We start from the raw sequence: 14,317 nt of genomic DNA, 5'->3' as shown, positions 1-14,317 counted from the left end.
TAATGAAATGGTGGCTGCCTCTGGCTGGGCACTGAGTGAGTGTTCTGCCTCCCCGAGCCATGGAGAGAAGCGCTGCGCCCTACAGCACAGAGAGCAAACCTGGGAGCCGGAGTATCAACAGCAGAATCTTGTAAGACTTCAACACATTCAATCTAAAAATTACCACCTTACAAAAGCCCTTACAGGGAATATGATTGAATATTCATGCAAATTAATGACTATAAAATGAAATCACTGTTTAGCTTAGTTCACTTTTTACTTCACCCAGGAAAATTATGACATTAAGTCTGTAACAAATGCAACATAAATGATATCATGAATTTCAAAACTACATTAATACAGATATCTCAGGCTCAGTGTGATTTCTTCTGACAACTCAAAAGCAATACACTGAGGACCAAGTATTGTGTTGGCCAAAAAGTTTGTTTGGTTTTTTCCCGTAAGATGGCTCTAGTAGCTCTTAGCTGTCTGTAACTCCATTCAAAGCAATTTTGTTAGATTGTATTGTAACAGCTGTCATATCAGCGTGAATTTAAAAAAATGCATCAAAATTGGTAAATTTTAGTGTAGCCATTTTAACACTGAAGATGGAAGAAAAAAATGCAACATTTTTGGTATATTAGGCTTTATTATTTCAAGACAGGTAAAAACTCAAATGCAAAAAAAGATTTATGCAGTGTACAGAGAAGGTGCTGCGACTGACTGAATGTGTCAAATTGGTTTGCAAAGTTTTGTGCTAGAGATTTCTCACTGGTCAGAGTTTGGGTGGAGCAGTTGAAGTTGACAAGTGACCAAATCAAGACACTAATTGAAAAGAATCAACATAATACCATGTGAGAGATAGCCAACATACTCAGAATATCCGAATCAATAAAGTTATTGGTGAAAATGAAAAATGTGTCTTTTATTTTACAAAAAACAAAAACAAAAAACACACGAACTTTTTGGCCAACCCCAGAGGTAAATGCATGCTCACACTGAAATCACAAGACTGTCAGTGAGGTGCTGAAATTACGTACAGTGGACAACGGTGCTGGCACAATTCAACAGAGAAAGAAAGAACAGTCTTTCCAACAAACGGTGCTGGGACAACGGGATAGCCACATGCAAGAATGAAGCTGGATCCTTACCTCACATCATAAATAAAAATTAACTTAACATGGATCAGAAATCTAAATATAATAGTTAAAACTATAAAATGCCTAGAAGAAAACACAGGAGTCAATCTTGGTGACCCTGAATTAGGCAGGGATTTCTTACTTAGCACAAGCAACCCCCCACAAAATGGACAAATTAGGCTTCATTAAAACTTTGTAGAGCAAAGAACATCAAAAAAGTGAAAACACAGCCTAAAGAATAAGAAAATATTTGCAAATCACTTAAATCATTTATAAAATACTCTATATATTCTAGTGTCCAGAGTGTGTAAAGAACTTCTACAACTCACTAATAAAAAGGCAACCCAATTTAAAAATGCGCAAAGGACTTGGCGATCTCTCCAAAGAAGATACACAAACAGCCAATAAGCACATGAAAAGATGCTCCAGTTCATTAGCTATCAAGAGAAATCAAATAAAAAACACAATGACGGTGGGGGAGGGAGTGTGCACGGTGGAGGGGATGAGGGGGAAGAGGACAACTGTAATGGCATAATCAATAAAATAAAAGAAAATATTAAAAAGAAAAAAACACAATGAGATACCACTTTATACCCACTTAAACTACAGGCAGTTTCTTTTTAAGTTTCTTTTAGATCAGCACTGTCCAACAGAAATACAATGCCAGCCACAGATTTAATTTTAAAATTTCTAGTAACTACAGTAAAGTAAAAAGAAACCAGTCAGTTAATTTTAATATTTTACTTGATCCAATATATCTAAAATGTCATTTCAATAAGTAACCAATGTAAAAAATTATTAATGAGCCTGGCTGGCATAGCTCAGTGGATTGAGCACGGGCCTGGGAACCAAACAACCACGGTTTGATTCCCAGTCAGGGCACATGCCTGGGTTGCAGGCCAGTTCCCAGCGGGGGACACAAGAGGCAACCATACATTGATATTTCTCTCTCTCTCCTTCCCTTCTCCTCTAAAGAGAAATAAAATATTTTTAAAATTTATTAATGAGTAATTCTACTTGTCTTTCATACTAAGCCTTCAAACTCTGGTGCATACTCTCCACGGCCAGCACACCTCAATTCCGACCAGTCGCGTTCCCAGTGCCCCAGACCCCGCCGGCTGCCGGCTAGGTGGCGGGCAGTGCAGTTCTAGGCTGGGAGTTGCCTGAGTGCCTCAGCCACCACTGCGGGCTGGCACAGAGCCTGACACACTGTGGGCGTGCAGTGAATACAGTCTGGGGCAAAAGTAGGTTTACAGCTGTTCATGCGGAAAATAATGCAATAACTGATACATAATAACAAGAGAATACACTGTTTCGAGTCCTCACAACCGTAAACCCACTTTTGCCCCACCCTGTCTGTATTAAACACAAACATCTGCTCTCCATTATACCATAAAAATGGAATCACAGCCAGGCTGTTGTGACACTGTGATTTATAACAAGAAATGTCCGTTTGGTCTCCATCCCTGTTTCTGGCACACAGCTCTCAAACCCCAAGGACTTTTTAAAATGATGGGAGCAACAATGGTCTCTCTTGTTACGCTAATGAGGTGACTTTTGGATCTCACCCAGGGTGGGGCCTGATTGCCAGTAGGAACCAACCATACGGTTAGAGAATTGGAACTTTCAGTACTGATTTCTGGGGAAGGGAGAGGGGCTCAAGGTTGAATCAGTCGCCAGTGACCACTGATTTAGACAATCATGACTACATAATGAGGCCTCCATAAAAACCCAAAAGGAATATATCCTGTTGCCTTTTTTTCAGAGAGCTTCCATGTGCCACCCAGGGTCAAAAAGGACAGAATCTCCTGTTCAACACTTTGCCCTGTGTATTTATCTCTTCGTTGGCTGTTCACTCGTACCTTTTAATATCCTTTGCAATGCATCAATAATCTAGTGAGTAAATAGGTTTTTCCATGAGCCTTTCTAGCAAATTAATCAAACCCATGGAGAGGGTTGTAGGAACCTCTGATTCACAGCCAGTCAGAAACACAAGTGACGATGTGGCATCTGAAGTAGAGGGTGATCTTGTGGCACCAAGCTCTTTCTTTACCTCTGGAATCTGATTCTATCTCTGGGCAGCCAGTATCAGAATTGGGCTGAATTCCTGCACACCTTGCTTGGTGTCCAAAAATTGCTTGGTGTGGAGAATCCTACACACACACACACACACACACACACACACACACACGAATTGAGTCCGGGAACCCCATGCAGTTACTCAAGTGCTTTGTAGAAATTTATGGGCCATTTAATAAATTCAGAGGACTCTTTAAGTTCCCAATGCTACACATAGTAAAGAATCCTACTGGGGATACAGTTATAAATTTACCACCAGTAATTAGGTTTAAAAAGATGGTGGTAAAATGAAAAGTTACCCTTGACTTCTGTTACAGGGTATCTGAACAAATTACTTGGCCTTTTTAAATCTCTGGGGCCCTATGTCATTCCCCCATCTCTAATCACGCAGACTTTATCTTCCTCAAGTCCCTTACCCTAGACCACCAAAACTAAATCCGAGATGACCACCTCCTGCTTAACAAAGAGGGTATCCATCAGATATGAGCCCCTCAAACACATTATACCTTCTAGCTCCTCTAACTTGCCTGAATTTAAGTCCTTGGTGTTCATACATTTCCTCAGTGAAACTCATCCCTTCACCCTGGCTCTGGGTCCCAGTCTCTCTAGGGCTTTCCTTATCTGGTATCTCCTTTTTCCCCAGCTCTACCGATTCTGTCCTTAGTGAAACAGCACCTCCTCAGTGAGGCCCACTCTAACCCCCTATTTAAAACTGCAATCCGGTCACACCTTCCCTATTCTTCCCTCTTACCTGCTCCCCATGGCATTTTTCACCTTCCATATAGAGCTTGCTTATTACTCATCTCCTGGCATGTTGCTAGCATGCAAGATGGGTCAGGGCAAGGATTCCTGTCTTTTGGCCACTCGTGCGTCCTCAGCACCCGGAACAGAGACTTAATAATGCTTTGCCTTGTTGAGTCAGCTGCCTGAAGAGTGGCCTGAGCAAGATGATCTCTTCCAGCTCTTAGATTTTACTAATTCTTGCTCCTGATTTATGTCTATGTACTGTTAGATTTTGTTTGGAAGAATCTTTCGCAGATGGAGAAAAATTCAGTCTTCCTTTATATATCTTCTCCCTGATGCAATACTCTAGGCAATGTTCTCACATATGCAGAAAAGTAAAGATAGAGAGACCATCTTAAGAATGTGAGGATGAGTAGAAATGAGGATGCTCCTTCATAAATATTGGGTTGGCCAAAAAGTTCGTTTGTGTTTTTTTTTCTGTAAGATGACTCTAATAGTGCTTAGTTGTCTTTAACTTCATTTGAAATGATTTCATTAGATTGTATTGTGACAGCTGATATATCACTATGCATTAAAAAAAAGTATGAAAATTGCTGAATTTTTGTGTAGCCATTTTACTACTGAAATGGAAGAAAATATGCAACAATCTTGGTATATTATGCTTTATTATTTCAAGAAAGGTGAAAACACAACTGCAATAAAAAATATTTGTGCACTGTATGGAGAAGGTGTGACTGAAGGTGTCAAAGTGGTTTGCGAAGTTCTGTGCTGGAGATTTCTAGGTGGACAATGCTCCACAGTCAGGCAGACCAGTTGAAGTTGACAGTGATCAAATAGAGACATTAACTGAGAACAATCAACAGGGAGAGGGCCAACATACTCAGAATATCGAAATCAATAAAGTTATCTGTGAAAAGGAAAAATGTGTCTTTTATTTTATGGAAAAAACTAAACAGGTTTTTTGGCCAACCCAATATTTTCCTAACTTCTCTCTTCATTCCAAGCTACTTAAGTGCTATCCTTCATTAAGTTGGGTTAAACTGAAAATTTTCCTGAAAAAAATTTAATCACACATTTTTCTAAGAATCTTTATCCTTCATGAGACTCCAAACCTATGGATCACAAAGTGAAAGTCTGAATTCAGGAGAATAAAGCAAGATCAGTGAGAAAGGACTTAACGTGCTGGCCTGCGGCGCAGCGGGATGCAGCCAACCAACTAGAGCTCTTACCTGTGCCAGGCCTCCCAGGAGGGTATAAACTCCATGCAGGCTTATCACTTAGGGCAGCTTCGGGCTCTCCTGGCTGACCTGGAACCATAAAGGCGAGGGGCTGCTTTGGCTTAGAGAGGCCCTTGAAATTTCCTAACTTTACCCCAAGAGGACTTCCCAGCAGTGTTTATTCTCCTTCCAGAGTTTTGTGAAATTCAGGAAAGGCACAGACCAAGTACTAAAGGAGAGAGGTACAAAGGGAAAAGACAAGAGAGCACGCCTGGTGTCCCAGGAACACTACCTTCCAGCGTGGGAGAATAAAACTATCAGCATGAAAGAAGAGCAAAAGGAAAAGTAACTCTATGAGACAAAGCCATCAATTCAGCAAGAAGATGACATGCTGCTACAGTCCCAGGGCTGACTTCACACCTCGGTGAAGTTCAAGGATGAAGTGTGCTAACCAGTCATGAAGAATTCTTCCCCAGAATCTAGATCTCCTATGTAAGTAACTCCCATTTCTCTACGGGTGACAGCTCTGCAGGAGGCGGGTGCGTGTGGTGGGGGGACTAGCTTTCAGCAAGTGCCCCATTCACTTGCACTGCATTATGGTGCCTGCTTTCCATCAGTCGGCCCTAAAATAAGGAACTCTACAGACCTCCAAGGCAAAATTTTCTTTTATAATTATATATGTTACATATAATTCACACTATCATTTAGGCAGAGAAAAACACTATTTTAGTTGGCATAAAAACCAAATGTGCTGTAAATACTCTGCAACTTAATCTAGTCTCTTGAGCTTTTGACTGAATTAAAATGATACCTGATATTAAAGTTGAGAGAAGATTGCCTTTTGAAAATGAGTAACATATACATATAAAATTTTTGATGCTAAAAATGCTACTCCAGAATAAACCCAGTATTTAAAAAGTACAGCCTTACTTCCACTCTTGAGCAGTCTCTTTTCTTCCTCCTTTAGCTTGTTCTGCATCAGACGAAGAGTATTTTCAGCTTCCTGTGGAACAGGAATGACAAGATACAGAAGAGATGACCCTTGCCTGGACATCTGATTATTCTTTACCATTTGAGTTTGCACTGCTGAGTTTGTGATACAGAATCAGAAAAAAAAAACCTAAAGTAAAGGGATGGGAAGGGACCAACAGTGCCTGAGATTCGACTACAGTTGGGAAACTTGGCAGCATCTCTGTCTACAATCGGCCCCCAACCCTATGAAAAGGGAGGGTCTCAGAAGGGACAGCTGACTCAAGATGAGCCTGACTGGCCCCCAAATCCATGCTGCTCCCACTACACCTCAATGCCTCTGAAGAAAACTGAGCGATACAGAAATACTCATCGTGTTTGCCTACACAGATGCATCAACTACGGGCACTATAGGCCTCTCGCTCTGGAAAGAATAAAGCATGAATGTTATTATTGTCCCGCACAATTCCAGCCCTGAAAGATGCTAACTGGTGGGACAGATCAGGATGGGAAAAGAAATAAATACCAGTTTTACTACCCAGAGGATTAAAAAAAACAACAACTAGTATTTCAGTTAGGTTATGAAATGTGGCCCCGATTGCTGTCAAAACAGAAAATGGGAGAAGAAATTAGGCTTTAAAAATTTGTGTTGCTATAAACATTAAAAAGAAAGCATTGTTTCACGCACAAGATAGTTTGAGGGACCAGGCATTAGCGGCACAGAGGGTCGGCGTGACCACAGGAGAAAAGAGGGTGGGTGCCTGTGGAAGGAAGAGCACACAGGCTGAGGCATGGTCTTCAGTGTGTCCTCTGAACCCAGATGTGGCCCCAGACAATAGCATAAAACGGTCAGTTTATTTTCACTAGCCCTTTATTGTTCTTCCCCAGGCACCTAATGTTTAAAATGTCCTGAACTCCAGGCTCTCTCCACTGCCCTTGAAATGTGCCTGTCCTATACCCCATTCCTCCAAGGCCTGCCTCTGCCATACGGTAATTTTGGCAACAGGATACTCATCAAGATAAATGTGTCCACATGAATGCAGTTTTTACTCCCAGCCAGCCCTCATAGACAGCAAAATAGTACCATCGAATTCAAACACCCAGCTTTGTAAGAAAGCTAGCATAATCTTTACCCCAAAAGCTGTCGGGGACAGTGTAAGAAAGAGAGTAAACCGATGTCACCATGAATATAGATTCCACATGACTTTTCTTGGCTTAAACAGTACTATCCCTAAGGGATAAGGGCAATTTGAAAAGTGAGAGCAACCTGATCCAACTTTCTTTGCTCTGAATTCCATATTTCTCAAGTCACACTGGGATCTGAAATACTCCTTCCTATATGGCCTTAAACACTGGGATGAAAGGAACCTGTAAGACAACTAACTGGTCAGGTTCGGGGTCATACATATTTCCCAGAATAACAAATAAACTGCAATTCCTCTTTAAAATGCATTCTCTGATAAGCTAGTTCAGGTAATTCAATTAACCAGGGCTTGAAAAATTCTTAAGTGAACTGACTAAGCATGTTTTTAGACTGAAGAACAGTTACGTAATTTGTGGGACTCAGTGTAATGCACTTAAAGATTATTAAGCATTTCAGCCTGGCTGGTGTAGCTCCATGGACTGAGTGCCGGCCTGCGAACCAAAAGGTCGCTAGTTTGATTCCCAGTCAGGGCACATGCCTGGGTTGCAGGCCAAGTCCCCAGCTGGAGGCACACAGGAGCCAACTGATTGATGTTTCCCTCCCTTCCCCTCTCTCTAAAATAAATAACTAAAATCTTTTTAAAAATTATTAAAGATTTCAAGATGGCAACAGTAAAACATTAAAGCAAGCACAGACTCTTCTAAGCTCAAAGTCCTGTGTGACTGTGCAGGTCACATGTCAGCCCTGTCTGGAGTCCTAATGGACCAAACCCTGATTATAAACAAATATCAAAGATTAGTTTGATAAACTAGTATCAAACATTCATTGACTTTTTCACAATGATACCCACAAACTGAGTTGTTAATAGGTGAAAAGTAACGCACCAGAAGGAACCATCTGTGGAGAAGAACCGGTTCCACTCTTACCTCAAACCTCTCTTGTTCCATCCTGTGATGATCCTCAAGCTGCTGTTCCAGATAAGCCAGATTTCGAAATTTCTCCAGATAAATGTCATACTGCTTTTGCAATTCTTCCTCAATCTTCTCATATTCGTCCATAAAGGCTGGCCTAGAGTGGTCGAATGAAATAAAAAAGGAAACATCGATCAATACACAGCAGTTTGAAAATGGCATTCAGAGTTTCACATTCCGTCCTGGTGAAGGCACTTCGCTCTCACTACTTGAAGCTAATTTCCCCTTTTCTATTCCCTCTCCCCAAAATGAAAATATGTTTTTTAATCTAGAAGATATGATTTTTGTAAAAATTTCAAATAATGGCTAACGATATGAAGAGTAAAGTAAAAATTATTCACAATCCCATTACTAAGTATAGGAACTTAGTATTTGACATACTTCCTTCCAGACTTTTCTAGATACATACAGAAATGCATTTTTAAACAAACATTAAGTATATTACCTTAAATCAGCAATTTCCAACCAGTGTGTCACGGCACAGTGGTGTACCGCAAGAAATTTTAAACCATGCAACACCTGACTATTGAGTTGAGGCACTGACATCTTTTCCCTTAGATTGTCAAATAAAAAAATAACAACCGTCAACACAACAGTAGCCTTTCAGTGTGAATAATCAAAATTATACCTATTTTTTGTCAGATCAGCAAAAAAATACAGTTTTTGGTGTGACACAGAATTTTAGTAATTAATTTGTGCCATGAGATGAAAAAGGTTGAAAATCACTGCCTTAAACGAAGTTCTACAATCTTTTTTCTCACTCAATATGCCACAGATTTCAGTAAGGACTTAAAAACTGGCATATACCACACAGAGCTCTCACAATCAATGTACGCATTATCTTAGTTGGGCAGAGCACTCTGCTGTGTGCATGTTCCAAAATTTAACCAGCCCCCTACAAAGGGCAATAGAGGTTGCTACGAATTAAAGCTAAGTTTTTAAACAATATAAAATTGAAAACCAAAACCATAACATAAAAAGCAATTTCAACTGGTTTGCTAAATTACTTTTTTCTTTTATTAAAAGGGAAAACTCTATTCTTTAAAAAATATAAACAGATAAACTAAAAAACAATTTTATAATCTTCTGTACTAAAAGCAAAACACAGGAACCTTTCTATTAAAGGGATCTGAGGATTAACAAAAAATTATGTTACACTTGAATGGCAGCACTCTTTAACGAGAGAAATCTATCTGGTGGCCCTGAGTCTAGAGGCAGGAGTGTGGTCTCTTGGCTGGGAGGAAGCCACAATGCTCCCTGGGTAACTGGCTGCTGTCCCCAGGTGCTCCCACAGATCTCAGGACAGTAGTAGCCAGACTGGGCCAGTCACCAGTGTTTCAAAAGAGCGAGACACATTTAGAAGACATACAGCTGCTGGAAAGAGTAGAGAGAGAAAAATAAAAGGAGACTTAATAGGGAGAAAGAGTTACAGCATGAGAGAAAGAACAACAAAAAAACAGCAAAGGAAGGAGGGTACAAAACAAGACGTGGGGGACGGGGAGGTGGGGGAGAAGGAGGGAAAGACAGAGATCCAAGAAAACCAGAGGAACACGTTTGAAAGGCTCCAGTGACCCAGAAGGTGTTTTGCACGACTCTCTATCTGCATTCCCTGGAAAACATACTTTCAGTGAGGGAGAGTCAGAAGAAAGATGAATTACTGGTGAGGAAACAAAAGTCTAAGATCTATTTAAACTAAGAAATAGAAATATGTTTCTGTTTCCACCTAATTTATGGCAAGGCCAGATCTTAGGAGACCAAGTCTTGTACAACTTTTACCATCTGGATTTACTTACTTTTCCTTGAGTTCCAAGAAGCTATAAAAGCTGAGTGGAAGTTCAAAAATTAAACAGTTTTCCAGACATATTGAAAACAATAAAGAGAATGAGTTTAGTGGTGTGATTGTTTGAACAAGCAACACATGTACATTCTGAAGTCATAGGCAAAGCTTCTTCCACTGCTGGAAGGGTTAATATCACTGACGATATATTCTCTCAGTCTGTTTGAACTTACACAGCTTTCTATTCATTTTTTGGTTCTTATCTACCTGACACTCTGCAGAGTCTGGAGTCGCTTCCGGTTTCTTTCCAGTTCTAATTTCCTCTTTTCAATTTTGGCTTCTAAGTTAGCTTCGTCAGAGGCCACGTTATTTAGCAGGTCTTTAGTCTTCTGAACCTGTGCCTACATTTAACAGAAAGTGAAACAATGTGCCAATAAGGACCTGCAGCTTGACGACTGGAAGGGTGGAATTTCTCAATCCCTGAAGCATGGCAACATCATGATAAACAAAAATGAAAGTAGGCAAAGAGCAAACTCTCCCTCAAGTCACTACTTGCTTAACCAACCGTTACCAGGGAGGAACATCACACAGGCCCAGGCAAAATTTTTTACCCTCCCCCGCCCATGAGAAGAGGGTGTTTCTTCCCAGGGAATCAAATGAAAATGGAAAGAAGAGTGTCCTGAGCAGAGTGGAGAGAGGCCGAGGCCTCCTGTGCTGCTCATTTGTTTAGACTGGTTACAAATCACTCTGAAGTGTTAGTCTACCTTTATTTACATTTTGTCAGGCTACTCCTGTAGTTACGAATATCTGACTTCTAGAATATACAGCAGCAAGCAAAATTAGGTTTGTGGTTGTTTGTGTGGAAAAAGGCATGCGAGTTGTGATTACCACAACAGCTTTATTAACTCAAAAGAATGTCGTCATGGCACAGCGTTAAGTGCTCAAACTGCCAGCCTTCATTATTTACACATTCTTATAGTCTGCTTGCTATACTCAAGCACACACTGGCACAGAGTCCTCGCCTCCTTTTGCCCATCCCTGAATGTACACACAAATATGCCTTTATTTAGGAGGGAAAAAGTGAAACAATAGCTGGCCACAGTACTAACCCACTGCCTGCTGGGATTGAGAGAAGGTTCCTTTTCTCTCTTCCTGGCCACTGAATCTTCACTCCAGACTACCAGAAACAAAGAAGCCACTCTGTGGAGTCAGACAGAACGTGGCCATCTCATACAGTATCAGACTCTGGGTGGAGCCTGGCAGCAGTGGGACAGAGACCCTCGGCAGGGAGGGCGAATAAGAAAGTGAAGGGGACGAGATCACTGATGAAAACCATAGGCCTCCCTGAGCTCTTGTAAAAGCGAGTCCACTTGAAGCAAAGGTAGTCCAAGGAAACGTAGTGTGCCTGGACTACCTGGACTATCTGAGAAGCTGGCCAGATTGGGGCCTGTGCCATCTGTTGTATTAGGAATAATGTCTGGAATGCAACCAGCTAAGTGTGGAACTGCCTCCCCAAGTCTGGGCTCTCTGACTCTGCTTTAAATTCCTGATAGTCGAGATGGGGTCATCCCCTCCAGTACTTTGCACATGTGCAGTGCACCATAATGATTTACTGACTGTTTATCTCTAAGTCTCTGAAACGCTACGGGGTACACAAAGAAATCACATAAGGAGCCTACCACACTCTCTATGACTCTCAAAGACAGTGTGTATTTGGAAGCAACTACTTTTATTGATAAGGATTTACAGTTCAATTATTTTTTGTCTAAGACAACTAATCACTTCCAAGATGCTTTCATAAAATAAAATCACCAACCATCCATCTGCTGCAAGTGCTTTACAAACACCAGCAGAGAGCTTCAAAATGTCGGCATAGGTACGTGCAGGACTCAAATCCTTCCACAACCACATCAAAATTGCAACTAAACTGCAAAACAACATCATTCAGAACCACCTGAAGTTGAAGTTCTGGCCAAGACACAGGTGTGGGTAGATATGCTTCACTTCTGTGAACAACCAAAAGAAAGATAACAACCAATTTGAAAACAAAAATAAACCAGAACTGGCAGAAACTCAAACTGCGTGGAAGTCCAAGAACCGAGGAGATGAAGAAGAAACATTCAACCAGACTGGTAGGAAGGGCGCAGGGGTGGAGAGGATGTGTGGAAAGGCAGCGGCTGGTGGACTGGGTGGGTGAGGTGGCAGCTGCCGGACTGGGCTGTCCCACATTTGTGTGTGGATAAGCCGGGAGGAACAACTGGGGAGTGAGGCAAACCCCACAACCCAGGGTTCCAGTATAGGGAAATAAAGCCTCAAAATCTCTAGCTGTATAAACCTATGGGGGGTTCCAGTGACGGAAGAAACTCCCAGCCTCACAGAAGAGTCTGCTGGAGAGGCCCACAGGGCCCTAGAACGTACACAAACCCACCCACCTGGGAATCAGCACCTGAAAGGGCATAGTCCGCTTGTGGGAAGCGAGAGACGTGACTGGAAAGTGGGGCAAGAGCCAAACAAGATAGCAAGCGGCACTGTTCCCCCTCTGGCCCTTCCCCCACATAGAGCGCCACAATGCAGCAAAATGGGTTGCTCCGCCCTTAGTCCCTTAGCAAGGGACTAAGGCTCTGTCCCTAGCTACATACGTAACAGGTGCACCAAGATAAAGAAATATGGCCCAAATGAAAGAACAGATGAAAACTCCAGAAAAAGAACTAAACGACAAGGAGATAAGCAACCTACCAGATGCAGAGTTCAAAACACTGGTAATCAGGATGCTCACAGAAAATGACTGAGTTCAGTCACAACCACCACCCAACCACCTCTACAAACAACACACTCAAGGGGCAAACTCAACAGGTACCAGAACCCCACTGACATGAGTCCTGCTCTGTGGGATCAGCCACTTCACAGCAGATCCTTCACGGTGGTTGAAGCCAGTCCTCACCAGTCAGCCTGGGAGTAAATTCCTTCCACTGATGTGCCAACAGCAATCAAAGCTCAACTACAACAAGAGGGTGCACACAGCCCACACGGGAGGTAAACCTGAAACACCCAGCTTGGGTGATGGGGAGACTGCATCACAGGGCCCCACAGGGCACCTACTGTACAAGGCTACTCTACCAATATCGGGAGACAGAGTGGCACTACCAACTACATACAGACAAACGCTGGGAGGCAGCCAAAAGGAAGAAACAAATAAACATGTCCCAAATGAAAGAACAGAATAAAACTCCAGAAAAAGAACTAACAAAAAGGATATAAGCAATTTATCAGCTGCAGAGTTCAAAACACTTGTTACAAGGATGCTCAGTGAGCTTAGGGGAAGAGTAGATGAACTCAGTGAGAACTTCAACAAAGACATAGGAAACACAGACAGAAAACATAAAACAACCAGTCAGAAATGAAGAATACATTACAGAGACTCAACAATGAAGTAGATGAAGCAGAAGATCAAATCAGAGATTTGGAAGATAAGGAAGCAGAAAACACCCAATCAGAACAGCAAACAGAAAAAAGAATCCCCTCTCCCACAAAATGAGGACAGTATAAGGGACTGGTTTCATGGAAGACAATTTTTGAAGACAATTTTTCCACAGACGAGGTGGGGGAAGAGCCAGGAGCACAGAGCTCAGGCAGTAAAATGTGAGCGAAGCTTCACGTGCTCGCCCGCCGCTCACCTCCTGCTGTGCGGCCTTGTTCCTAACAGGCCATGGACTGGTACTAGTCCACGGCCCAGGGGTTGGGGACCCCAGGTATAAGGAACCTCAGGGACAACTTCAAGCATATGAACATTTGCATCATGGAATACTAGAAAAAGAAGAGAGAACACAAGAAATTGAAAACCTATATGAAAAAGTGACAGAAAACCCCCTTATCCTGGTAAAAGAAGTGGACATACAAGTACAGGAAGTACAGAGTACCCCCAACAAGATGAACTCTAACAGGCCCACACCAAGACACATCATAATTAAAATGCAAAAGGTTAGCCCTGGCTGGTGTAGCTCAGTGGGCCTGGGGTCCAAAGGGTTACCAGTTCGATTCCCAGTTGGGGCACATGCCTGGGTTGTAGGCCAGGTCCCCAGGAGGAGGTCCGTGAGAGGCAACCACACACTGATGTTTCTCTCCCACTCTTTCTCCCTATCTTCCTCTCTCTCTAAAAATAAATAAATAAAATCTTTTAAAAGTAAAATAAAATAATTAAAATGCAAAAAAATTAAAGACAAAGAGAAACTCCTAAAAGCAGCAAGATATCAATAAAATAGAAGAAAAAAGGAATCAAAAAGCAGCAAGAGAAAAGCAGT

The 14,317-nt window shown here is 41.9% G+C and overlaps 1 protein-coding gene across 4 annotated transcripts in view; it reads right to left on the bottom strand.

The window, feature by feature from the left end:
- CLUAP1 (clusterin associated protein 1) overlaps positions 1 to 14,317 on the bottom strand; it is a 42,805-nt gene that overhangs the window by 7,446 nt on the left and 21,042 nt on the right. For 2 of the 4 annotated variants that reach the window (XM_037154674.2, XM_037154675.2), the window contains exons 7-10: positions 10,287 to 10,420; positions 8,198 to 8,339; positions 6,089 to 6,161; positions 5,171 to 5,248 (exon numbers count right to left, since the gene is read on the bottom strand). In XM_037154674.2, the coding sequence (XP_037010569.2) occupies positions 5,171 to 5,248; positions 6,089 to 6,161; positions 8,198 to 8,339; positions 10,287 to 10,420 (427 nt within the window). The remainder of the gene's footprint in view (positions 1 to 5,170; positions 5,249 to 6,088; positions 6,162 to 8,197; positions 8,340 to 10,286; positions 10,421 to 14,317) is intronic. The other 2 variants (XM_037154676.2, XM_037154677.2) reach the window with 1 other exon arrangement.

This window comes from Artibeus jamaicensis, unplaced genomic scaffold, assembly GCF_021234435.1.
Source record: "Artibeus jamaicensis isolate MK-2021 breed Jamaican fruit bat unplaced genomic scaffold, CSHL_Jam_final contig_700, whole genome shotgun sequence".
Taxonomy (NCBI): Eukaryota; Metazoa; Chordata; class Mammalia; order Chiroptera; family Phyllostomidae; genus Artibeus; species Artibeus jamaicensis.
The sequence above is the reverse complement of the archived record's forward strand: the minus strand, read 5'-3'. Positions and strand labels throughout refer to the sequence as shown.